The sequence below is a fragment of the Dendropsophus ebraccatus genome, chromosome 11 (genome assembly GCF_027789765.1).
Source record: "Dendropsophus ebraccatus isolate aDenEbr1 chromosome 11, aDenEbr1.pat, whole genome shotgun sequence".
NCBI lineage: Eukaryota > Metazoa > Chordata > Amphibia > Anura > Hylidae > Dendropsophus > Dendropsophus ebraccatus.
In genome coordinates this window covers 94,989,200-95,016,940 of record NC_091464.1, presented here as the reverse complement: position 1 = coordinate 95,016,940, position 27,741 = coordinate 94,989,200, and the positions used below count along the sequence as shown (strand labels likewise).

The 27,741-nt window shown below is 44.6% G+C and overlaps 2 protein-coding genes and 1 long non-coding RNA gene across 6 annotated transcripts in view; 2 read left to right on the top strand and 1 right to left on the bottom strand.

Annotated features, from left to right (window-relative positions):
* The window catches only part of B4GALT4 (beta-1,4-galactosyltransferase 4), a 68,123-nt gene extending 57,977 nt beyond the window's left edge, over nucleotides 1-10,146 (top strand). For both annotated transcript variants that reach the window (XM_069946355.1, XM_069946354.1), the window contains one exon: nucleotides 9,477-10,146. In XM_069946355.1, the coding sequence (XP_069802456.1) occupies nucleotides 9,477-9,501 (25 nt within the window). In that variant the 3' untranslated portion in view covers nucleotides 9,502-10,146. The remainder of the gene's footprint in view (nucleotides 1-9,476) is intronic.
* The window catches only part of LOC138768201 (uncharacterized), an 860,246-nt gene that overhangs the window by 47,883 nt on the left and 784,622 nt on the right, over nucleotides 1-27,741 (top strand). The gene's annotated exons all lie outside the window — the stretch shown is intronic.
* Nucleotides 1-27,741, bottom strand: part of LOC138768198 (beta-1,4-galactosyltransferase 3-like) — a 52,693-nt gene that overhangs the window by 5,971 nt on the left and 18,981 nt on the right. For 2 of the 3 annotated variants that reach the window (XM_069946351.1, XM_069946350.1), the window contains exons 2-6: nucleotides 15,141-15,558; nucleotides 11,195-11,311; nucleotides 9,783-10,018; nucleotides 4,142-4,332; nucleotides 52-174 (exon numbers count right to left, since the gene is read on the bottom strand). In XM_069946351.1, coding sequence (XP_069802452.1) covers nucleotides 52-174; nucleotides 4,142-4,332; nucleotides 9,783-10,018; nucleotides 11,195-11,311; nucleotides 15,141-15,387 — 914 coding nt within the window. In that variant the 5' untranslated portion in view covers nucleotides 15,388-15,558. The remainder of the gene's footprint in view (nucleotides 1-51; nucleotides 175-4,141; nucleotides 4,333-9,782; nucleotides 10,019-11,194; nucleotides 11,312-15,140; nucleotides 15,559-27,741) is intronic. The other variant, XM_069946352.1, reaches the window with a different exon arrangement.

Sequence of the window (27,741 nt, the reverse complement as noted above, 5' to 3'; positions counted from 1 at the left end):
ATGTGTATAACTATATACTACTAGCAACCAAATAATAACATGAAGTGCTACCTCATGGCGATGTCGTCATCCTCTCCGCCCCAGCCCCAGTATGTGTTGGGGAATCCATTGATCTTCATGAACTGATCCGGTGTCAGCGCAGATACTCCTCCAAAATAGCCCCAATATGGCAGACTGTAAGAGAAGAAAGAGCGGCTCTGCTCATTCAGGATTAGGAAAACATGGCCACTCTCTTTCAGAGACAGCGCCTTTCCTGTCCTCTGGCTGGTTGTGTGGTTTGCAGTAAAGTGAAAGGAGGTGAACTGTAATCCCACACACAACCTGAGGACAGGAGAGGCACTAGTTTGGCAAAAAAGTTTCTTCTAGTCTTAGACATTATTTTGTTGTCTAGGCCCAAGTGCATATCCTCACTATTATCCACAATAAGGGCCCTATTCCACGGGACGATTATCGTTCAGATTATCGTTAAGTCGTTCGAATCTAAACTATAATCGTTCGGTTGAATAGCAGTTAACGAATAACGAGCGAACGAGAAATCGTTGATCGTTTAATAAGACCTGGACCTATTTTTATTGTTGCTCATTCGCAAATCGCTCGCACTGAATAAGACGTCGTTCGGTCGTTTGCAGTAGTGACAAACGCAATAGCGTAATAAAGTAATGATTACCGTTCCATGTAAATGGGTAATCGATTTCAGGTATTTCAAATTAGCGGTCGTTTGTATCGTTAATCGTCCCGTGGAATAGCGCTCTAAGCTGCCACACTAGCCTGCATACATACATACACACATACATAGCTTACATAGCATACATACACAGGCTGCATGTATACATACATACGTTGCATACATACATACACTACCGTTCAACAGTTTGGGGTCACATTGAAATGTCCTTATTTTTGAAGGAAAAGCACTGTACTTTTCAATGAAGATAACTTTAAACTAGTCCTAACTTTAAACCAATCCGCTCTATACATTGCTAATGTGGTAAATGACTATTCTAGCTGCAAATGTCTGGTTGTTGGTGCAATATACATAGGTGTATAGAGGCCCATTTCCAGCAACTATCACTCCAGTTTTCTAATGGTACAATGTGTTTGCTCATTGGCTCAGAAGGCTAATTGATAATTAGAAAACCCTTGTACAATCATGTTCACACATCTGAAAACAGTCTAGCTCGTTACAGAAGCTACAAAACTGACCTTCCTTTGAGCAGATTGTGTTTCTGGAGCATCACGTTTGTGGGGTCAATTAAACGCTCAAAATGGCCAGAAAAAGAGAATTTTCATCTGAAACTCGACAGTCTATTCTTGTTCTTAGAAATGAAGGCTATTCCATGCGAGAAATTGCTAAGAAATTGAAGATTTCCTACAACGGTGTGTACTACTCCCTTCAGAGGACAGCACAAACAGGCTCTAACCAGAGTAGAAAAAGAAGTGGGAGGCCGCGTTGCACAACTAAGCAAGAAGATAAGCACATTAGAGTCTCTAGTTTGAGAAACAGACGCCTCACAGGTCCCCAACTGGCATCTTCATTACATAGTACCCGCAAAACACCAGTGTCACCATCTACAGGGAAGAGGCGGCTGCCGGATTTTGGGCTTCAGGGCAGAGTGGCAAAGAAAAAACCATATCTGAGACTGGCCAATAAAAGAAAAAGATTAGGATGGGCAAAAGAACACAGACATTGGACAGAGGAAGACTGGAAAAAAGTGTTGTGGACGGATGAATCCAAGTTTGAGGTGTTTGGATCACAAAGAAGAACATTTATGAGACGCAGAAGAAATGAGAAGATGCTGGAAGAATGCCTGACGCCATCTGTTATACATGGTGGAGGTCATGTGATGGTCTGGGGTTGGTGCTGGTAAGGTGGGAGATTTGTACAGGGTAAAAGGGATTCTGAATAAGGAAGGCCATCACTCTGCACCGCCATGCCATACCCAGTGGACAGCGCTTGGTTGGAGTCGATTTCATCCTACAACAGGACAATGACCCTAAACACCTCCAAATTGTGCAAGAACTATTTCCAGCAGAAGCAGCAGCTGGTATTCTATCATAGGGAATGGAGTGGCCAGCGCAGTCACCAGATCACCACCCCATTGAGCTGTTGTGGGAGCAGCTGGACCGTATGGTACGCCAGAAGTGCCCATCCAACCAATCCAACTTGTGGGAGCTGCTTCTAGAAGCGTGGGGGGCAATTTCTCCAGCTTACCCCAACAGATTAATAGCTAGAATGCCAAAGGTGTGCAATGCTGGAATTGCTGCAAAAGGAGGATTCTGGGACGGAAGCAAAGTGTGATGGAAGAACAATGTTATTTCACATACAAATCATTATTTCTAACCTTGTCAATGTCTTGTCTCTATTTTCTATTCATTTCACAATGTATGGTGGTGAAGAAGGGTGACTTTTCATGGAAAACACTAAATTGTTCGGGTGACCCCAAACTTTTGAACGGTAGTGTACATACACACACACACACAGGCTGCATACATACATAGCATACATACACAGGCTGTATATACACACACACACACACACACACACACACAGAGGCTGTATACATACACAGGCTGTATACATACATACATACATACACAGGCTGCATACATACATACATACATACACACACACACACACACACACACACACACAGGCTCTATACATACATTTCATACATACACAGGCTGTATACATACACAGGCTGCATACATACATACATACATACACAGGATATATACATATATATATACACATAGAATACATACAAAGGTTGTATACACACAATATATATGCATATATACACACACACATACATACATACACAGGCTGTATACATAAATGCATAATGTAGTCTGCATACATATATACAAGGGCTAAATGCATACACAGGCTGCATACATACATATGCTGCATACAAAATACATAGGCTACATTACATACATAGGCTGCATACATATATACATACACAGGCTGCATACACACATTATATATATACATATACACACACACACACACACACACACACACACATACGCTGCATACATATATACATAGGCCACAGGAGCTTTTCTAGCAATGATAATCGGTCCATGTAAAAGGCCTTTAAGAAAAAAAACTGTGTCCAGAGTTACCTGGAAACTCTCCGTCTATCCGGTGCCTATTACTAACCAGCAGTGACCTCTACTGTCCAGAAACTCATACTGCAATTCTGCTGAAAATGGCCACAGAAGGAAAGAGCCCATACACTATTAATAGTATACAGCTTTTCTATATGATATAATCCGTGGGACACAGAGAAGACCACCAGAGACACCATATAGCAGCACTATACAGCAGCATGCCGCCTTAGCTGAGGAATGACTTTGATGGTGTGGTGAATACTCACTGCAAGTATGTATCCCTACAGCAACTAACATACTATAACACAAGAATATTACTAATATATCTCCTATACTCACAATAGAAAACGTCAGAGCACACACAGCTGGGAGGGGCTCAGACCGACAGTAAGTGCAATAATAGATAGTGGTGGGAAACAAGCGCCCGGCACTCACCCCATGTTGCTGTATACAAGTCTGTTCATTACAGATCCTCATAAGGTACAGGAGACATAGCTCCACTAGAGGGCAGTATGACAACAGGAATGCTCTACCAGCACAGGAATATAGGTCAGACACGTTCCTATCGCCTCCTGTTATAATCTGAAGATGGAGAAGTCACAGTAAGTAGGACGGCGAGATAACTTTATTAGAAAGGTCCCATGACAATCAGCTGATCAGCGGATGATGAGATCCCCTGTGATCAGTAAGTGTTCAGCTTCCCTGCAGCGCCACCACAGGACATATACAGTATTACACTACACTGAGTGCGCCGAGTCCTCCAAAGCGTAAGATGCTCCCCAACAGCTGTGGGACCCCTATACCATAGTATTGGGGTTACTCTAGGTAAGTTTTCTTTTCCCATATATGTAAAGTGAACATATAAGCAGCAGAGAGAAATGTGTCATCCGGTGCAACTATGCAACTAGCTCACCTCAATGTAAAAGAGATCCAGGCTCTGCTACATCTGTATCCCTCAGCAGTGTGGCAGCGGCAGACACGGCAGCCATTGGCCGGCTCTGCCCCCCCCCTCCTCTATTACCTGTACTGGAACTTGTCCATGGCGCTGGAGAGATGCTTGGGGTAGTAGTCGTCACATATGTACAGGTTGTAGTCGTTCTCCGGTACGAGGTCCACGTCGTGCAGGATTAAGCAGTCCCAGTCGTCGTAGCGCAGCGCCTCTCTCACCCCGATGTTCAGCAGCTTGGCCCGGTTAAACGTTGCGTTCCCGGCCTGAGAAGATAAATGTCGCTGTTAGCCGGGACAGAGGAGAATCCGTCTTGTGCTGTAATGGAAGCGGCGACTATTTCACGGCCCATTACCGGGGGAGGGACGGAGAGGAGAACATTGTTATCTTTACCGGGATTTATCACCGTGCGGCGGAGGGGAGCGGAGGAAGGTTTATTATCTACTAAATGGCGGCAGATTCAGCAAATGGGCTTCTATGTACGAGGGTGAGACTGCTCAATGCCAGGTGTCTGCTGGATGGTGTAAAGCATGTCATTACTGGAGTGTAGGAGCTTCATACAAGTCTATGATCGGCATGCTCAATGCCAGGCGTCTGCTGCAGGGATGCAAAGCACAATGCCAGGCGTCTGCTGCAGGGATGCAAAGCACAATGCCAGGCGTCTGCTGCAGGGATGCAAAGCACAATGCCAGGCGTCTGCTGCAGGGATGCAAAGCACAATGCCAGGCGTCTGCTGCAGGGATGCAAAGCACAATGCCAGGCGTCTGCTGCAGGGATGCAAAGCACAATGCCAGGCGTCTGCTGCAGGGATGCAAAGCACAATGCCAGGCGTCTGCTGCAGGGATGCAAAGCACAATGCCAGGCGTCTGCTGCAGGGATGCAAAGCACAATGCCAGGCGTCTGCTGCAGGGATGCAAAGCACAATGCCAGGCGTCTGCTGCAGGGATGCAAAGCACAATGCCAGGCGTCTGCTGCAGGGATGCAAAGCACAATGCCAGGCGTCTGCTGCAGGGATGCAAAGCACAATGCCAGGCGTCTGCTGGATGCTGTAAAGCACAATGCCAGGCGTCTGCTGGATGCTGTAAAGCACAATGCCAGGCGTCTGCTGGATGCTGTAGCATGTCATCACTGGAGTCTGTGAGCTCTATACAAGTCTATGATCGGCATGCTCAATGCCAGGCATCTGCTGGATGCTGTAAACCACGTCATCACTGGAGTCCGGGAATGCGTTTTCTGGAGTGATGATGGCTCTCCATCTATGTATAATATATATAGTTTTCAGTTGGCCTGCGTATACCACCTACCAGAAAGCACAGCGCTGTCCGCCGGACAATGTAGCGGGGGAAGGAAATACTATGGAACCGCTTTACAGCATCTGGCTCCTTATTTCCTGTAAAGGGTAAGTGTTACAGCTGCCGCACAGAACGTTACAGAACCGCCCCACCTGTCCTCAAGGGATCAGTGCACGGCCGTTCCTACACTGGCAGTAAGAACCCAGAGCCCTGCAGCATTGAAGGGGTACTCCAGCCACAATTCAGATAAACTGGTATTAGAAAGTTATACAGATTTGTAATTTATTTCTAATTTATAAAAATCTCCAGTCTTCCAGTACTTATCAGCTGCTGTATGTCCTGCAGGAAGTGGTGTAATTGTTTCAGTCTGACACAGTGCTCTCTGCTGCCACCTCTGTCCATGTCAGGAACTGTCCAGAGCAGCAGCAAATCCCCATAAAAAACCTCTCCTGCTCTGGACAGTTCCTGACATGGACAGAGGTGGCAGCAGAGAGCACTGTGTCAGACTGGAAAGAACACACCACTTCCTGCAGGACATGCAGCAGCTGATAAGTACTGGAAGATCAGAGATTCTTTTTTTATTATAGTAAATTACAAATCTGTATAACTCTGACAACAGGCGATTTAAAATAAAGTGTTACCAGAGCACTGCTTACAGAGAGGCTGATCATATACAGGATAAACCGGGAGGCTGATAATATACAGGGAGGCTGATAATATACAGGATATACAGGGAGGCTGATAATATACAGGGAGGCCGATAATATACAGAGAGGCTGATTATATACAGGATATACAGGGAGGGTGATTATATACTGGATATACAGGGAGGGTGATTATATACTGCATATACAGGGAGGGTGATTATATACAGGCTATACAGGGAGGCTGATAATATACAGGATATATAGGGAGGCTGATAATATACAGGATATACAGGGAGGCTGATAATATGCAGGATATACAAGGAGGCTGATAATATGCAGGATATACAGGGAGGCTGATAATATACAGGATATACAGGGAGGCTGATAATATGCAGGATATACAGGGAGGCTGATAATATACAGGATATACAGGGAGGCTGATAATATGCAGGATATACAGGGAGGCTGATAATATGCAGGATATACAGGGAGGCTGATAATATACAGGGAGGCTGATAATATACAGGGAGGCTGATAATATACAGGATATACAGTGAGGCTGATAATATACAGGATATACAGTGAGGCTGATAATATACAGGATATACAGGGAGTCTGATAATATACAGGATATACAGTGAGGCTGATAATATACAGGATATACAGGGAGTCTGATAATATACAGGATATACAGTGAGGCTGATAATATACAGGATATACAGGGAGGCTGATAATATACAGGATATACAGGGAGGCTGATAATATACAGGGAGGCTGATAATATACAGGATATACAGGGAGGCTGATAATATACAGGATATACAGGGAGGGTGATAATATACAGGGAGGCTGATAATATTCACGGAGGCTGATAATGTACAAGGAGGGTGATAATATACAGGGAGGCTGATTATATACAGGATATACAGGGAGGCTGATAATATACAGGATACACAGGGAGTCTGATAATATACAGGATATACAGGGAGGCTGATAATATACAGGATACACAGGGAGGCTGATAACATACAGGGAGGCTGATAATATACAGGATATACAGGGAGGCTGATAATATACAGGATACACAGGGAGTCTGATAATATACAGGATATACAGGGAGGCTGATAATATACAGGATACACAGGGAGGCTGATAACATACAGGGAGGCTGATAATATACAGGATATTCAGGGAGTCTGATAATATACAGGATATACAGGGAGGCTGATAATATACAGGATACACAGGGAGGCTGATAATATACAGGATACACAGGGAGGCTGATAACATACAGGGAGGCTGATAATATACAGGATATACAGGGAGGCTGATAATATACAGGGAGGCTGATAATATACAGGATATTCAGGGAGTCTGATAATATACAGGATATACAGGGAGGCTGATAATATACAGGATATACAGGGAGGCTGATAATATACAGGGAGGCTGATAATATACAGGATATTCAGGGAGTCTGATAATATACAGGATATACAGGGAGGCTGATAATATACAGGATACACAGGGAGGCTGATAATATACAGGATACACAGGGAGTCTGATAACATACAGGGAGGCTGATAATATACAGGAAGGCTGATAACATACAGGATATACAGGGAGGCTGATAATATACAGGATATTCAGGGAGGCTGATAATATACAGGATATACAGGGAGGCTGATAATATACAGGGAGGCTGATAATATACAGGATATTCAGGGAGGCTGATAATATACAGGATATACAGGGAGGCTGATAATATACAGGATATACAGGGAGGCTGATAATATACAGGATATACAGGGAGGCTGATAATATACAGGATATACAGGGAGGGTGATAATATACAGGGAGGCTGATAATATACAGGGAGGCTGATAACATACAGGATATACAGGGAGGCTGATAATATACAGGGAGGCCGATAATATACAGGATATACAGGGAGGCTGATAATATACAGGGAGGCTGATAATATACAGGGAGGCTGATAACATACAGGATATACAGGGAGGCTGATAATATACAGGGAGGCTGATAATATACAGGATATACAGGGAGGCTGATAATATACAGGATATACAGGGAGGGTGATAATATACAGGATATACAGGGAGGGTGATAATATACAGGGAGGCTGATAATATACAGGGAGGCTGATAATATACAGGGAGGGTGATAATATACAGGGAGGGTGATAATATACAGGGAGGCTGATAATATACAGGGAGGGTGATAATATACAGGATATACAGGGAGGCTGATAATATACAGGAGATACAGGGAGGGTGTTAATATACTGGAGCCATAGAGGATATCAGATAGAAGTGATGTATGTGTAGTTATTCTGATTCATCTGCTCGTTGTGTTGTTGTGCTGGGTGAGCGGCGTGATGCCCGGTCAGCTGCCAGACGCCAAGAATAGACCAGTAATTCATTTTTGTGCAGGAAAAAAGCTGCGAGAGGACGGAGAGCGGCAGCTGTAATACCTGGAGCAGAACCCGGACATGTGTCCACTGACCTCCCAGCCAAGAAATATACAGGGCTGTTATGTAAGCAGTGTACTGCATCGCTCTGCAGGAGAGCTGTATACACAAGGGTGGGAAAGGCAGGAGGTACCATTACCAGAAGGGTGGGAGAGGGGGGCGGGAGGTACCATTACCAGAAGGGTGGGAGAGGGGGGCAGGAGGTACCATTACCAGAAGGGTGGGGGAGGCCCCAGACCAACTGCGCACTACAGACTGTGCAAGGGTACTTGCACACTATGGAATCCCAACGAAAATCCCGTTGTGGATTTTGCAGCTCGCAGCCACTCACATTTCTGCCTGTGCCATAGACTCCATTCTATGCACGGGTGGATTTCGCCGTCCGTCCAAAGAATGAACCTGTTCATTATTTGGACGGACGGCAGAATCTGCCCGTGCATAGAATGGAGTCTATGGCACAGGCAGAAATGCGCACGGCCACCAGGGTCACCTAGCAGCTTTGGAATCCGCAATGGGTTTTCCGTCGGAATTCCATAGTGTGCATGTACCCCAATACTTTATGTCACCTGCAGAAGAACTGCAAGTAAACTAAACTAAACTTTTTACTATAAAAAAGGGTAAGGGTATTTAAAGGACTAGTCTGGAGAAAACAGTTTTTTTTTTTTTTTTTTTTTAAATAACAAATTTAGATTTTTAATTTACTTTTCTCTAAATCTCCAGTCCTCCAGTACTTATCAGCTGCTGTATATCCTGCAGGAAGTGGTGTTTTCTATGGGTATTTGCTACTGCTCTGGACAGTTCCTGACATGGACAGAGGTGGCAGCAGAGAGCACTGTGTCAGACTGGAGAGAATACACCACTTACAGCAGGACATACAACAGCTGATAAGTACTGGAGGACAGAATATTTTTAAATAGAAGTAATTTAAAAATCTCTAACTTTCTGACACCAGTTGATTTGAAAACATTGTTTTCTTTCAGGAGTACCCCTTTAATGAAGGACTGAATGGAGAAAACACCCATCTTCTATGCTACTACTCCACCTACCTCCTTGCTGGACCAACATAACGAGGAGGAGTGAAGAACAGAAAGAAAGGAAGAGTCATCAGAAGTCACGCTATACAGATCAGGACTAGCGAATGGGAACCAAAACCTGCACCCTCCAGCTGCTGCAATACCACAGTTACTATAAAGATCCGGCTGTCCAGGCATGATGGGAACTGTAGTTCTGCAGCAGCTGGAGGGACCCGAGTTGGACACCCATGACTAAGTCAGGAAGCAAGTTACCTGATGGACCACGAATATGGCGTAGTGCAGCTGCTGGCGCTGCAGGAAGGGGTGCAGGTAGTAGAGTAGGGAGCGGAGGTGGGACTCTCTGCTCCTGTGCGGTATAATCACTGCCGTCCTGTACCTCCCGAAGCAGTGCCGGGGGCTGAAGTATCCTCCAGAGGTCACATAGCGGTTCTTCTGCTGGATCTTCTTCAGACTCGGCGGCTTATTGAACGTTATGGTTAGAGGACCAACTAAAGGGAGAAAAGGAAAATATACATGATAACCTTATACAACGAATGAGGGGCAGAACCAAGAATTGGGGGCAACATGACGCAGAATTACCCACATGGGTCAAGGATGGCAAGTCCTTTAAAGGGGTAGTCCACCCAAAAAAATTTTCTTTCAAATCAACTGGTGCCATAAAGTGCCAGAGATTTGTAATTCACTTCTATTAAAAAATCTTAAGTCTTCCAGTACTTATCAGCTGCTGTGTGTCCAGCAGGAAGTGGTGTTTTCTTTCCTGTCTGACCCAGTGCTCTTTGTTGCCTCCTCTGTCCATGTCAGGAACTGTCCAAAGCAGCAGCAAATCCCCATAGAAAACCTCCCCTGCTCTCTAGACTGGAAATAATACAACTTCCTGTTGGGCATACAGCAGCTGATAAGTACTGGAAGACTTAAGATTTTTTAATAGAAGTGAATTACAAATCTCTGGCACTTTATGGCACCAGTTGATTTGAAAGAAATTTTTTTTTGGTGGACTACCCCTTTAAGAGTCACTGTCGTATTTTTATTTTTTTGCAGAAATCAATAGTCCAGGCGATTTTAAGAAACTTTGTAATTGGGTTTATTAGCCAAATATGCCATTATCTGCATTTAAAAAGCCTTTTCTCAGGTCCCCCCCCTCCTCTTTTTTATCCACTGCAAAAAATCAGGAAATTGTGACTTGTTGCATGAGTCACACTCAGGTTCCTATAGAGGGGGGAGGAGGGAGTTAGAGGGCAGCAGAAAGCTGATAAAGGGATTACAGGCAGGGAGCTGGGTGACCGCTGTAATCAGAGGTCAGAGTGGTCCTGGTGACTGTCAGAGGAGATACAGGGTGAGGTATTTGTAGATTAACTCTTTGTTGTCCTGTTTTGGTCTTTTATTTAGCTCTCTCCATAGGAGAACAATGAAGACGGGGGGGGAGGAGAGCTACAAACTGCTTTTTCATGATAAAAAAAAAAATGCATTTTTCGGCTAATAAACCAAATTACAAAGTTTCTTAAAATTGCCTGTACTATTGATTTCTGGAAAAAAAAAATTCACGGCAGTGACACTTTAATTGTTCTGATTTTTTTTTACAGCGAAACTTTACACCTATTTTTCACAAGGGACACCTGCCCCAACCTTCATGGGTAGTAAGAGATGGGAGGGAAGCCCTGATTTACCTTTCATGTACAAGGTGGATAATCTTCTGCAGACAGACATAACACTTCCTATGTTCTGTCCTGATCTAGGTGTTACTAGAGACAAATCTTCCCTAACAACAGAAAATGGACAGCAGACTGCAAAAAAGCAGGGGCAAAGCGTTATGACTTTAGAAATATGTATTCAGAAACATGTTAGGGCCCTATTCCACCAGACGATTATCGTTTGCATAATCGTTAACGATTAACGATCTCAAACGACCATGGAACGATAATCGTTACTTATGATCGTAATTGCGATAGTTTTTTCTTCGCTATTTATTCGCTATTGCGTTCGTATCTATTGCGAACGACCAAACAATGTCTTGTTCAGTGCGAACGATTTGCGAACGAGTAACGATAAAAATAGGTCCAGGTCTTATAAAGCGATCAATGATTTCTCGTTCGGTCGTTAACTGCATTTCAACCGAACGATTATCGTTTAGATTTGAACGATTTAGCGATAATCTGAACGATAATTGTCCGATGGAATAGGGCCCTTAGGAATCACCTGGGATGATCACATGGAGGGAAACGGTTTAGAGGCGTTTAAAAGAGCAAACATCACAGTGCTACGTAGTTATATCCTTTATCTCTTACAGTTTTCAATATCTCTGCTTACGGTCAGTAAATTAAAGGGGTACTCTGGTGGAAATCTTATTCTTTTAAATCAACTGGTTACAGAAAGTTATACAGATCTGTAATTTTCTTCTTTAAAAATCTCCAGTCTTCCAGTACTTATAAGCTGATGGATGTCCTGCAGGAAGTGGTGTATTCTCTCCAGTCTGACACAGTGCTCTCTGCTGCCACCTCTGTCCATGTCAGAACTGTCCAGCGCAGCAGCAAATCCCCATAGAAAACCTCTCCTGCTCTGGACAGTTCCTGACATGGACAGAGGGGGCAGCAGAGAGCACTGTGTCAAACATTGTAATTAGAGGTGAGGGAACCTCAGTGGCCATAGGCTGTATCCATGTTTTCCAGGACTCCATAGGGTTGCATCCAACTTCATCAGCCGCTGGTAATCCTATGCTGAGAGTTTGGGGTGGCGTCGTCGAAGCTCATCTGGAATTGTCCTGCAGTATTTCTCCTATGCAGTGTGGTTGTCCTATCTGGCGGTACAACCATCGGATCCCTCACTGCCTTATTATTATAAAAGAGGGACTGTGCAGGGGCAGACCGGAGCACAGCCATGACACATCACTTATAGGGGTATCTCAGCATTATATCCCCTATCCTGTGGAGGAGGGTATGATACTAATGCAGGGATAGGGAACTTTTGGTCCTTCAGCTGTTTCAGTCAAAGGCTGTCCAGGCATGATGGGAGTTGTAGTATGGCAACAGTAGGAGGGCCAAAGGTGCCCTAGCCCGGTGCCAATTGGTTGGTGTCAAACCTCTGGGCCCCCCCACCAAACCGGAGATTGTGCTCTATGTTACCTCACTGGGGTCGGAGGACCGCCCATCAGCAGGTTATTATTATAAACATCTAAATGCTGAATCTGACCCCTCAGACCATCACTAGATTAGAGAACCCCCATCTCTGCTGCTCCTCAGTGGACAGGAGGAGTCTGGTGGTCTGAGCATGTGCACAGTCACTCCATTCCGCAAATCCAGCCGGGCCCTGCAGGACTGCTGAACCCCTGATATCTCGCAGCGGATTGTTCATCACCTTCTAGATCCATCCAATAAAGGAATGTGACAAGGGCTTGTGATGTTAGGAGGATAACAACAAACCAAACCTTAAACATTTAAAGGGGGATTCCGCTCAAAAATAACTTTTGATATGTTGCTGCCCATCATAAGACTAACAATTCCTTCCATACTTATCTATTCAGTCTCCTTCCCCTAGTTCTCAGCTGCTGCTTTCTGGTCAAGAAAATCTGTGTGTTAGCTTTTCTCTCTGTCTCCCCCTCCTCCCCCCTCCCTTCTAAGGCAGCTGATGTAAACAAGTCTCTGACTGGCTGTATCTGCAACTTAGTAGCTTCTTTGTAATGCTGGGAGGGTTAATCTGAGGTGAAGATGCTGATGTACTCACTGTAATTAACCTTTCCAGCATTACACAGAAGCAACAGTGTTTCAGCTACAGCCTACCAGGGACTTGTTTACATCAGCTGTCACAGGAGGGAGGGGGAGACAGAGAGAAAAGCTCGCACACAGATTTTTGTGTCTTCAGCAGAAAGCAGCAGCTGAGAACTGGGGGAAGGAGACTGAATAAGCATGGAAGCAATTGTTAGTCTCACCATAGTCAATGACATATCAAAATTTATGTTTGAGTGGAATACCCCTTTAAGCCCTTTGATTAAAAAGAAACTACTTGTTAACTAGCAGCAGAGGAGGTGGTGCCCATCCCCCACCTGACATATCTATGTTTGATAGCAAACCTCCCCCACCTCCTTGCCCCACGCCTGATCGATTTTTTTTGTAAGGCTCTCAATTACGATAGTAGCGAGCGGAAAAATCTCTGCTGACCGCTCCATCTTTATTCTGACCTTTAAAGCCCAAACACCTTCCATCTGGTATAATGCCGCAGTGTCAGATGTGACCTTTTCACCGGACGTTCTGTATTTTGTACGGCAGGTCTGTGACACGCGTGGGTGCGGCACGTTCATTACGGATGTATTTACCTGCGGGGGCCAAGGACTACTGTAAGCAATGTCTGACTAGTGATTCGAACAACATGGCGCCTTTACTATGGTGCAACGTGTGTCCATGGAGGAACTAGAGCGTCTACACTGAACCCTAATGCATCCCCACCTGCCACCATGGGGATGCATGAGGGGGCACACATGGGGGCGCCAGTGGCGTAGCGACCGCAGGTGAGTGATTTTTTTTTCTTATCTGCTTTGCACAGGGGGGGGGGGGGAGGAGCCATCTATAAGGGGGATAACATAGGGGCCATCTATAAGGGGGATAACATGGGGGGCATCTATAAGGGGGATAACATGGGGGGCATCTATAAGGAAGATAACATTGTGGGGGGCAATCTATAAGGGGATAACATGGGGGGGCATCTATAAAGGGGATACATGTGGGGCATCTATAAGGGGGATAACAGGAGGGGCATCTACAAGGGGGATACATGGGGCCATCTATAAGGGGGAAAACACAAGGGGGGCCATCTAGGGCATGCACAGAGGGCTGCATGTACTATAGTGGTCTACATAGAGGGGGTATGTACTATAAGGGGGTCACATAGAGTCAGCCTACCCACTAAATGAGGGCACAAAGGGGCCAATACAGATGTGCAGTGTGTAGAGAGATGAGGATGGTGCCGGAGCGAGGAGTCTAATATGTCTGTCTGGCAGATTCTGTGGATTCGTGGCTCGGAGAAGTTCTAATGGCCCAGGGCAGATGGAAAAGATGATGATGATGAAAAGGGAAGAACTCCGATCAGAGAAGACGTCCCCTTTGAGTCACCTGATATAACTGCACTGTAATGTATATGGTGTATAGAGCCTGTGTAGGTCTGCGTCCACCTCTATATGACTGGATGAGGTGATAGTGATCTGTGTACAGTGGATCTTATTTAGTAGCAGCGGTAGTGTTAGTCAGTATGCGGTGGTTTTAGTCAGTAGGTGGTATTATTTGTTCTTTGTAATCTGGTACTGTGTTTTATTGGATTTAGTATACAGGATTTGGTCAGTAACAATATGGTGGTGATGGCAGTGGTTGTGGTGGTAATATTTGCCCCTTGTATACTTGTATTATTGGTAATATTGGTCTTAGTATACAGAATTTGGTTAGTAACAGTATGGCGGTAATATGTATGGTTATAATATTTCCTATATACTGGTATTATTGGTAATATCAGTCATGAAATATACCAATAGAATCGCTTGGTCGAGGAAGGGGGGGCCCAAGTTGACCTCTTGCACTAGGGCCCAAGAGACATTAGCTACTCCCCTAGGTGGCGCCATGGACCTCTACCCACCTAGAATGGGAGACCTGGCGGGGCAGAACTGGGTCCTCACCGCCTCCGGGTCCGGGATGAATAAGCTCAGGTTGGTGTAGACGTCTTGTGTTCTGGAATAATCCCACCCCAAGTAGGATCCGAATATCCCCTGAAACACGCTGGAGGCTCCGCGGCGATAGAGCAGCAGAATAAACAGCAGCTGAGAGACGGCCAGGCACATGAAGAAGCACGGCCTGTCTGTCCGGGTCAGGAACATGGCGCCCATCGACACCGCCACCTCACGTGTTAAGGATTCGGAGAACCTGGAATGCTTCAAAGCTGGGATGAAATCCAACAGGACGCAGAGACATCCTTATAATACCGGACCCCCATAGAGCTGGAGAACGGAGGAGGAGGAGGAGGAGGACGGCTGCTGCAGGGGCTCCGGGGACATCGCCTGTGAGGGAGAAGAACAGCACAAAATCACTAAAACATCATTATATATAACAGTATACACTATATTATATATATATATATATATATATATATATATATATATATATATATACATATACACAAACACACATATATATATATATATATATATATATATATATATTATATATATACACATACATACACACAGCTAATCATCATAAACAGTATACACTATATATACACAGTTAATCATCATATACAGTATACACTATATATACACACAGCTAATCATCATATACAGTATACACTATATATACACACAGCTAATCATCATAGACAGTATACACTATATATACACACAGCTAATCATCATAGACAGTATACACTATATATACACACAGCTAATCATCATACAGTATACACTATATATACACACAGCTAATCATCATAGACAGTATACACTATATATACACAGCTAATTATCTACAGTATACACTATATCCAGAGCTGAGAGCAGGACTAGCTATGTACAATGTATCAGTCTGGAGCTCACAGAGCATTGTCTACACTGGACACAGCTGAGAGCAGGACTAGCTATGTACAATGTATCAGTCTGGAGCTCACAGAGCATTGTCTACACTGGATACAGCTGAGAGCAGGACTAGCTATGTACAATGTATCAGTCTGGAGCTCACAGAGCATTGTCTACACTGGATACAGCTGAGAGCAGGACTAGCTATGTACAATGTATCAGTCTGGAGCTCACAGAGCATTGTCTACACTGGATACAGCTGAGAGCAGGACTAGCTATGTACAATGTATCAGTCTGGAGCTCACAGAGCATTGTCTACACTGGATACAGCTGAGAGCAGGACTAGCTATGTACAATGTATCAGGCTATAGAGCTCACAGAGCATTAAACAAACACAAAGTACAGTGGTACCTTGGTTTAAGAGCGTTTTGGTGTAAGAGCACAGTTTTTCAAAATAGTGACTTGGTGTAAGAGCATTGCTTTGGTGTAAGAGCATTGCTTTGGTGTAAAAAAAAAAAAAAACAGGGACGTATCACACTTCTAAAACATCACATTTATTAATTCGGCTAAAAAATGCTAAAAACGCCACATAAACCACAATTATTTCCAAGTTTGCACCTTGGATCGGTGCATACTATATGGGAGTCGCCTGGATCAACCAATCCAAATAGTAAGGCGACAAACACCCAACTGCTAACTGATATTTCCAAATTAATATAAATGTCGTAACAGTCACAAATCAACACGTTAACTGATACTACAAAACTCAAGACAAATTGAACCCAAATCAAAAAATTAGCTGATATTATTAAACACACAACATTAATAACCCGACGCGTTTCCCCGTGGTGTGTAGCCACGGATCATCAGGGGTTAAAGTGCACAGGTGCTGTGCTGGAATATATCCCACACTCACAGACCATTAACAGTTAAATCCATGATAGATAGATAAATACAACTCTCCTTTAGAATTGTGACGTATGTGCACTAGATACTCAGTCAGCCAACAGAGAAAAGCCAATAGTGGCTAAAACTAAGGAGACAGTATGATAAATCAAAGATGGCTCAGCCGAGCCTCTTACTCCTTCCCCTTTGTTCGTGGTATCCGGCCTCCATTCGGGCTGCAGTGATATACCGCCGGGTGTTGAAGATACCTGTGTGCCGCCTGGCCAAGAACTCCTTAAATGCCTCCCTGGAGTATCTAGTGCCTGTGGTTGGTAGCAATTTACTAACTTTTTCTGTGATAAGAGTTGTTGTACACTGACCCAGGAAGTCTCCCTTACCTTCCAAATCATGGCAGATCCACTTCAGGCTGGGGCTTACATCAGAGGACAGGACTGTGGGGGTAATCTCTTCATAGCTGTAACCCCTCTATGTACCCACATATGTCCTGTTCATTCCTTCATGCTCCCTGCAGTCTCTCTCAGTCCTGATTGGTCCAGGCTGAACACACACCCCTTCCTCATTGCTGTCATGTGACCACACAAACCTCTGACAGCAGCCCTGCTTCTCTATTCTAGCCTGTTGTACTACGCTCCTGCATTATGGGGATCTACAGTTCCATCCTGTAGCTACAAGCTGCTGCTGCTGCTGTGTTATCAGGGTTATACAGTTACTATACATTATACACCACATACTGCTATACTGTACAGTAACTTATATATCACATATCCAGCTGCTGTGTTATCAGGGTTATACAGTTACTATACATTATATACCACATGCTGCTATTCTGTACAGTAACTTATATATCACATATCCAACTGCTCTGTTATCAGGGTTATACAGTTACTATACATTATATACCACATGCTGATTGCTATACTGTACAGTAACATATATCACATATCCAGCTGCTGCTGTGTTATCAGGGTTATACAGTTACTATACATTATACACCACATGCTGCTATACTGTACAGTAACTTATATATCACATATCCAGCTGCTGCTGTGTTATCAGGGTTATACAGTTACTATACATTATACACCACATGCTGCTATACTGTACAGTAACTTATATATCACATATCCAGCTGCTGTGTTATCAGGGTTATACAGTTACTATACATTATACACCACATGCTGCTATACTGTACAGTAACTTATATATCACATATCCAGCTGCTGTGTTATCAGGGTTATACAGTTACTATACATTATACACCACATGCTGCTTTACTAGACAGTAACTTATATATCACATATCCAGCTGCTGTGTTATCAGGGTTATACAGTTACTATACATTATACACCACATGCTGCTATACTGTACAGTAACTTATATATCACATATCCAGCTGCTGCTGTGTTATCAGGGTTATGCAGTTACTGTACATTATACACCACATGCTGATTGCTATACTGTACAGTAACTTATATATCACATATCCAGCTGCTGTGTTATCAGGGTTATACAGTTACTATACATTATATACTGTACAGTAACTTATATTATCACAGATTCGGTTGTTTCTGAATGTTTGTTTCATTTGTTTTACATGTTATTCAGAATATAATATCATTATTTTTGAGGTGTGGAACTGCAGATCAGTGATTTCTTATGGGAAAATTTGCTTTGGTTTAAAAGTGGATTTGGATTACAAGCGCCGTCCTGGAATGAATTATACTCCTAATCCAAGGCACCATTATGTATTAGAAAGTTGTTGAACTGTTTCCAAACCCTCTGTCACATGTTTTGTTGGTTATAGCAGGGACACACAGTGTGTAATATAATAGGGCTGTGATAACACTGTATACCCTACACTCCCCAACTACCAGCATGCCCAGATAGCTCAGACCAGCCAGGGAATGGTGGAAGTTGTAGTCTGATATAGATCAGTGGTCCTATGTACAATTGTGAGTGCAGCTCTGGAGGTGACCAGACTATGACAATACTCCATGAGTGATACATAACACTGCTGTTTGCTAAGGCTTATAGAAGGCATTAACCCCTTAGTGAGACACCGCTGTGTTGCTAGGTTTGCTACCTTGCACGGACTCCAGCTGGTTGTTGTTGTGGCATTGGGTGTTATGCCGGTGATCGATTCACAAAGCGCTGCAAAGAGGAAGCGGACGGTTATAGGAGAACTGAGACGTTGGGATTTCATCACCATCACTGATATTCGGCTTTATAAGACGAAGTCTGGTCGTGGGGGTCAGAAAGTTATACAGATCTGTAAATTACTTCTATATAAAAGTCTCCAGTCTTCCAGTACTTATCAGCTGCTGTATGTCCTGCAGGAAGTGGTGTATTCTCCCCAGTCTGACACAGTGCTCTCTGCTGCCACCTCTGTCCATGTCAGGAACTGTGCAGAGCAGCAGAAAATCCCCATAGAACCCCCCCACCATCACCACCATGACCCCGGCCCCCTCCTCAGCAGGATGTCGGCCATCGGTGAACTGGTTTTATATCCCCCAAGGACAGACAAACTTTAATAGCAACTAAATCACCATTGAGAAAAAGTTGATTGGTTAAGTATGTGAAGCCGGAAGAGCTGGAGAAACCTGTTGGGGGCAGGATGATGGATCACAGCCTGTTAAACTGGCTTAGGGGGCAGGATGATTGATCACAGCCCGGCGAAGGGTCTCAGGGTTCAGTGTTTGCCCTCATCCATCCCTTCATCCATCCACAATGTTCTATCAATGTGGATGTCACCACAGCTGTGTACTGGGGCTATAGGGAGAATAAAGGAAGGAGGCCACAGGGCAGTATGAGGCTCCTGCCATCTCAGTACTCCTAGTATACTGGGGTGCAGCCAAATCCCTGAAATATTACTATCCGTTATACAGGAAGCAAAATGTATGGCACAACCTGTAAAACTAATGAAACAAACATTTATTAACAGCAGAATATGTGATATTATAAGTTACTGTACAGTATAGCAGCATGTGGTATATAATGTAGAGTAACTGTATAACTCTGATAACACAGCAGCTGGATATGATATATAAGTTACTGTACAGTATAGCAGCATGTGGTGTATAATGTATAGTAACTGTATAACCCTGATAACACAGCAGCTGGATATGTGATATATACGTTACTGTACAGTATAGCAGCATGTGGAGTATAATGTATAGTAACTGTATAACCCTGATAACACAGCAGCTGGATATGTGATATATAAGTTACTGTACAGTATAGCAGCATGTGGTGTATAATGTATAGTAACTGTATAACCTTGATAACACAGCAGCAGCCGGATATGTGATATATAAGTTACTGTACAGTATAGCAATCAGCATGTGGTATATAATGTATAGTAACTGTATAACCCTGATAACACAGCAGCTGGATATGTGATATATAAGTTACTGTACAGTATAGCGATCAGCATGTGGTATATAATGTATAGTAACTGTATAACCCTGATAACACAGCAGCAGCTGGATATGTGATATATAAGTTACTGTACAGTATAGCGATCAGCATGTGGTATATAATGTATAGTAACTGTATAACCCTGATAACACAGCAGCTGGATATGTGATATATAAGTTACTGTACAGTATAGCGATCAGCATGTGGTGTATAATGTATAGTAACTGTATAACCCTGATAACACAGCAGCTGGATATGTGATATATAAGTTACTGTACAGTATAGCAGCATGTGGTATATAATGTATAGTAACTGTATAACCCTGATAACATAGCAGCTGGATATGTGATATATAAGTTACTGTACAGTATAGCAATCAGCATGTGGCATATAATGTATAGTAACTGTATAACCCTGATAACACAGCAGCTGGATATGATATATAAGTTACTGTACAGTATAGCAGCATGGGGTATATAATGTATAGTAACTGTATAACCCTGATAACACAGCAGCAGCTGGATATGTGATATATAAGTTACTGTACAGTATAGCAGCATGGGGTATATAATGTATAGTAACTGTATAACCCTGATAACACAGCAGCTGGATATGTGATATATAAGTTACTGTACAGTATAGCAGTATGTGGTATATAATGTATAGTAACTGTATAACCCTGATAACACAGCAGCGGGATATGTGATATATAGGTTACTGTACAGTATAGCTGCATGTGGTGTATAATGTATAGTAACTGTATAACCCTGATAACACAGCAGCTGGATATGTGGTATATAAGTTACTGTACAGTATAGCAGCATGTGGTATATAATGTATAGTAACTGTATAACCCTGATAACACAGCAACAGCTTGTAGATACCAGATGGAACTGTAGATCCCCATAATGCAGTAGTGTGGTACAACAGGCTAGAATAGAGAAGCAGGGCTGCTGTCAGAGGTCTGTGTGGTCACATGACAGCAATGGGGAAGGGGTGTGTGTTCAGCCTGGACCAATCAGGACTGAGAGAGACTGCAGTGAGCAGGAAGGAATGAGCGAGACATAGGGTATAGTCACACGAACGGACTCGCAGCGAGATTCTCGCTGCGAGTCTGGCAGGTCCTGGCAGTTCCCACACACTATATAGTCACAGTGTATGTAATTCTACCGCCCTTAACCCCTTCTGCTCCCGCTCAGCTCCCCAGCTGTAAGAATACATTATCTCTCCTCGCTGCATGGTTCCGGCGTCCTGCTCTCCTGTCCGGCCAATCAGTGTGTTGCCCAGCCGCAGCCACTGATTGGCCGGACGGGAGAGCAGGACGCCGGACCCGTGCAGCGATAAGAGGTAATGTATGCTTACAGCGGGGGAGCCGGGCGGGAGCAGAAGGGGTTAAGGGTGGTAGAATTACATACTTGCTGCGGTCTGGACGACCGAACGAACAGTGACCCCACCAGCAGAATAGTGAGTGCAGCTCTGGAGTATAATACAGGATGTAACTCAGGATCAGTAATGTATGTACACAGGGACTTGTATCACCTAGATGATATCTGTGCATAATATATAATGATGCATTATAATGGACCTTCCTATAATACGCCTGGATATGATGATGATATCGGGCTATGACGCACCATTGTTATGCAGCTGGTGCTTGTGATATCTTTTCCATTTAGTTCATTATAGTGTGTGTATATATATATATATATATATATATATATATATACATACAGTGGTACCTTGGTTTAAGAGCGTTTTGGTTTAAGAGCTCAGAGTTTTTCAAAATTGTGACTTGGTGTAAGATCATCGCCTTGGTTTAAAGGGGTAGTGCGGCGCTAAACAATTATTCACAAAATAACACACATTACAAAGTTATACAACTGTATGTGAATGGCCCCCTTCCCCGTGTTCCCACCCACCTACGCTAGACCCGGAAGTGTGGTGCATTATACTCACCGCATCTCGCGTCGACCCCCGTCTGCCATCTTGGGACGACGTAGTCTTCGGGAGGCTGAACCGCTCAATCCGCCCCTCATGGCGGCCCCCCCTCTGCCGCATCATCAGCAGCTCAGTTGCGATTGGCTGAGCATAACTGCAGCGGTTCCGGCCGGCCTCCCGAAAACTACTTTGTTGTCCCAAGATGGCGGACGGGGGTCGACACGAGATGCAGTGAGTATAATGCACCACACTACCGGGTCTAGCGTGGGTGGGTGGGAATACGGGGAAGGGGGCCATTCACTAACTTTGTAATGTGTGTTATTTTGTGAATAATTGTTTAGCGCCGCACTACCCCTTTTAAGAGCTTCCTTTACTGGGTGGGTGGGGGAGTGGGGGAGGGGCATGGTGTGCATAGTGGGGTCTACAGCCCTGCACTCTGACCCAGGAAGTCTCCCTCACCTTCCAAATCACAGCAGATCCACTTCAGGCTGGGGCTTACATCAGGGGACAGGACTGTGGAGGTAATCTCTTCAAAGCTGTAACCCCTATCTCCCTGGACAGAGAATGCTGCTATACTGTGCCCACTTATGGGTATATTCACACGAACGGACTCGCAGCGAGATTCTTGCTGCGAGTCCGGCAGGTCCTGGCAGTTCCCACACACTATATACTCGCTGCGGTCTGAACGACCGCAGCGAGTATGTAATTCTACCACCCTTAACCCCTTCTGCTCCCGCCCGGCTCCCCCGCTGTAAGCATACATTACCTCTTATCGCTGCACGGGTCCGGCGTCCTGCTCTCCCGTCCGGCCAATCAGTGGCTGCGGCTGGGCAACACACTGATTGGCCGGACAGGAGAGCAGGACGCCGGAACCATGCAGCGAGGAGAGATAATGTATTCTTACAGCGGGGGAGCCGGGCGGGAGCAGAAGGGGTTAAGGGCGGTAGAATTACATACACAGCGACTATATAGTGTGTGGGAACTGCCAGGACCTGCCGGACTCGCAGCAAGAATCTCGCTGTGAGTCCGTTCGTGTGAATATACCCATATGTGGGCACAGTATAGCAGCATTCTCTGTCCAGGGAGATAGGGGTTACAGATTTGAAGAGATTACCTCCACAGTCCTGTCCCCTGATGTAAGCCCCAGCCTGAAGTGGATCTGCTGTGATTTGGAAGGTGAGGGAGACTTCCTGGGTCAGAGTGCAGGGCTGTAGACCCCACTATGCACACCATGCCCCTCCCCCACTCCCCCACCCACCCAGTAAAGGAAGCTCTTAAAAGGGGTAGTGCGGCGCTAAACAATTATTCACAAAATAACACACATTACAAAGTTATACAACTGTATGTGAATGGCTGCTGATGATGCGGCAGAGGGGGGCCGCCATGAGGGGCGGATTGAGCGGTTCAGCCTCCCGAAGACTACGTCGTCCCAAGATGGCAGACGGGGGTCGACGCGAGATGCGGTGAGTATAATGCACCACACTTCAGGGTCTAGCGTAGGTGGGTGGGAACACGGGGAAGGGGGCCATTCACATACAGTTGTATAACTTTGTAATGTGTGTTATTTTGTGAATAATTGTTTAGCGCCGGACTACCCCTTTAAACCAAGGCGATGATCTTACACCAAGTCACAATTTTGAAAAACTCTGAGCTCTTAAACCAAAACGCTCTTAAACCAAGGTACCACTGTATATATATATATATATATATATATATATATATATATATATATATACACACACACACTATAATGAACTAAATGGAAAAGATATCACAAGCACCAGCTGCATAACAATGGTGCGTCATAGCCCGATATCATCATCATATCCAGGCGTATTATGGGAAGGTCCATTATAATGCATCATTATATATTATGCACAGATATCATCTAGGTGATACAAGTCCCTGTGTACATACATTACTGATCCTGAGTTACATCCTGTATTATACTCCAGAGCTGCACTCACTATTCTGCTGGTGGGGTCACTGTGTACATACATTACTGATCCTGAGTTACATCCTGTATTATACTCCAGAGCTGCACTCACTATTCTGCTGGTGGGGTCACTGTGTACATACATTACTGATCCTGAGTTACATCCTGTATTATACTCCAGAGCTGCACTCACTATTCTGCTGGTGGGGTCACTGTGTACATACATTACATTACTGATCCTGAGTTGGTATCCAGAGACACTAAATGTTACCCTCTCATGTATGTGGCGGTACACAGCAAATCTGTTTACTACTATATGATCTATAGCCTTTCCCCCCAGTTGGTTCTGCAGACCCCTCCTGTGTGTGACCCCGGTGTACAGTGTAGTCTATGAGGAGGAAAGGATATTCTCTCTCTTTGTACCTCAGCCAGATTCTTTATCAGTCGGATAAGGCAGCGAGATAGTAGAGAAGTAAGGAGAAACACACACTGCTGTAATACCAGGACCTGCAGGGAAACTGGGCGGTATATTAGCCTTCAAAAGCTTTGAGAGTCAAATAACAACGCCATACATCCCCTGTGTAATAGTAACATATAATGCCAAATAATACCGCCATACATCCCCTGTGTAATAGTAACATATAATGTCAAATAATACCGCCATACATCACTTAATAGTAACATATAGTGGCAAATACTGCCGTTGCCAATACCCCATTAATCACATATTAGTAAAACATACAGTAAGCAGTAATATTGCCATATATTACCAAAGTAACAAATAATGGGCAAATGACACATACCGCAGTGCCTAAATAATACTCCCAAACATCACATAAAAGACAGCGACATAGAGAACCTGGATAACAGCGCAATACATTCACAGATGAAGCGTCATATGCAGCTCAGTGCGGTACGGCCAGAAGTCAGCTGATATGGGGGGGGGGGGGGTGCTGAGAGGCGGAGGCCGGACATGTGATATATGAAGGACAAACCCTCAGTATAAGAGTCCTGGGCAACCTCTCTATTATCCACCAGTCACATGACATGTCGGGGATTATGGGCGATATCTCTTCTACAAGTCTCAAATGCCATATCATGTGTACTGCCATATCATGTGTACGGGGAGAGTATACTGCCATATCATGTGTACTGCCATATCATGTGTACGGGGAGAGTATACTGCCATATCATGTGTACTGCCATATCATGTGTACGGGGAGAGTATACTGCCATATCATGTGTATGTGTACAGTGTACTGCCATATCATGTGTATGTGTACAGTGTACTGCCATATCATGTGTATGGGAAGAGTATACTGCCAAATCATGTGTATGTGTACAGTGTACTGCCATATCATGTGTATGTGTACAGTGTACTGCCATATCATGTGTATGGGAAGAGTATACTGCCAAATCATGTGTATGTGTACAGTGTACTGCCATATCATGTGTATGTGTACAGTGTACTGCCATATCATGTGTATGTGTACAGTATACTGCCATATCATGTGTATGTGTACAGTATACTGCCATATCATGTGTATGGGGAGAGTATACTGCCATATCATGTGTATGGGGAGAGTATACTGCCATATCATGTGTATGGGGAGAGTATACTGCCATACCATGTGTATGTGTACAGTGTACTGCCATATCATGTGTATGTGTACAGTGTACTGCCATATCATGTGTATGTGTACAGTGTACTGCCATATCATGTGTGACCAGATATAAATACTCATCCTCTCATGTCACCCAGGACGCCTCACATATCGTCCCACAATCAGGCGACACCCACATACACCCGCTGCTGAGTCATTTAATTATACCGCTTATCAATCCCTAATATACTGTTATATATTCAGCTGCATATAGATCGCAAGATGTCCAGGCCAGAGGCGAGGGGGCAGATCCAGATCTCTGTGGAGAAACATGGCCGGTCAGATGGATCCAGATCTCTGTGGAGAAACATGGCCGGTCAGATGGATCCAGATCTCTATACAGAAACATGGCCGGTCAGATGGATCCAGATCTCTATACAGAAACATGGCCGGTCAGATGGATCCAGATCTCTATACAGAAACATGGCCGGTCAGATGGATCCAGATCTCTATACAGAAACATGGCCGGTCAGATGGATCCAGATCTCTATACAGAAACATGGCCGGTCAGATGGATCCAGATGTCTGAAGAGAAACATGGCCGGTCAGATGGATCCAGATCTCTGTGGAGAAACATGGCCGATCAGATGGATCCAGATCTCTATAGAGAAACATGGCCGGTCAGATGGATCCAGATCTCTATAGAGAAACATGGCCGGTCAGATGGATCCAGATCTCTATAGAGAAACATGGCCGGTCAGATGGATCCAGATCTGTGGAGAAACATGGCCGGTCAGATGGATCCAGATCTCTATAGAGAAACATGGCCGGTCAGATGGGTCCAGATCTCTATACAGAAACATGGCCGGTCAGATGGATCCAGATCTCTGTGGAGAAACATGGCCGGTCAGATGGATCCAGATCTCTGTGGAGAAATATGGCCGGTCAGATGGATCCAGATCTCTATAGAGAAACATGGCCGGTCAGATGGATCCAGATCTGTGGAGAAACATGGCCGGTCAGATGGATCCAGATCTCTATAGAGAAACATGGCCGGTCAGATGGGTCCAGATCTCTATACAGAAACATGGCCGGTCAGATGGATCCAGATCTCTGTGGAGAAACATGGCCGGTCAGATGGATCCAGATCTCTGTGGAGAAATATGGCCGGTCAGATGGATCCAGATCTCTATAGAGAAACATGGCCGGTCAGATGGATCCAGATCTGTGGAGAAACATGGCCGGTCAGATGGATCCAGATGTCTGAAGAGAAACAATGGCCGGTCAGATGGATCCAGATGTCTGAAGAGAAACAATGGCCGGTCAGATGGATCCAGATGTCTGAAGAGAAACATGGCCGGTCAGATGGATCCAGATCTCTGTGGAGAAACATGGCCGGTCAGATGGATCCGGATCTCTGGAGAAACATGGTCAGTCAGATGGATCCAGATCTCTGTGGAGAAACATGGCCGGTCAGATGGATCCAGATCTCTGTGGAGAAACATGGCCGGTCAGATGGATCCAGATCTCTGTAGAGAAACAATGGCCGGTCAGATGGATCCAGATCTCTATAGAGAAACATGGCCGGTCAGATGGATCCAGATCTCTGTGGAGAAACATGGCCGGTCAGATGGATCCACATCTCTGTAGAGAAACATGGCCGATCAGATGGATCCAGATCTCTGTGGGGAAACATGGCCGGTCAGATGGATCCAGATCTCTGTGGGGAAACATGGCCGGTCAGATGGATCCAGATCTCTATACAGAAAAATGGTCAGTCAGATGGATCTAGATCTCTTCAAAGAAACATGGCCAGACAGATGGATCCAGATCTCTGTGGACAAAGATGGCCGGTCAGATGGATCCAGA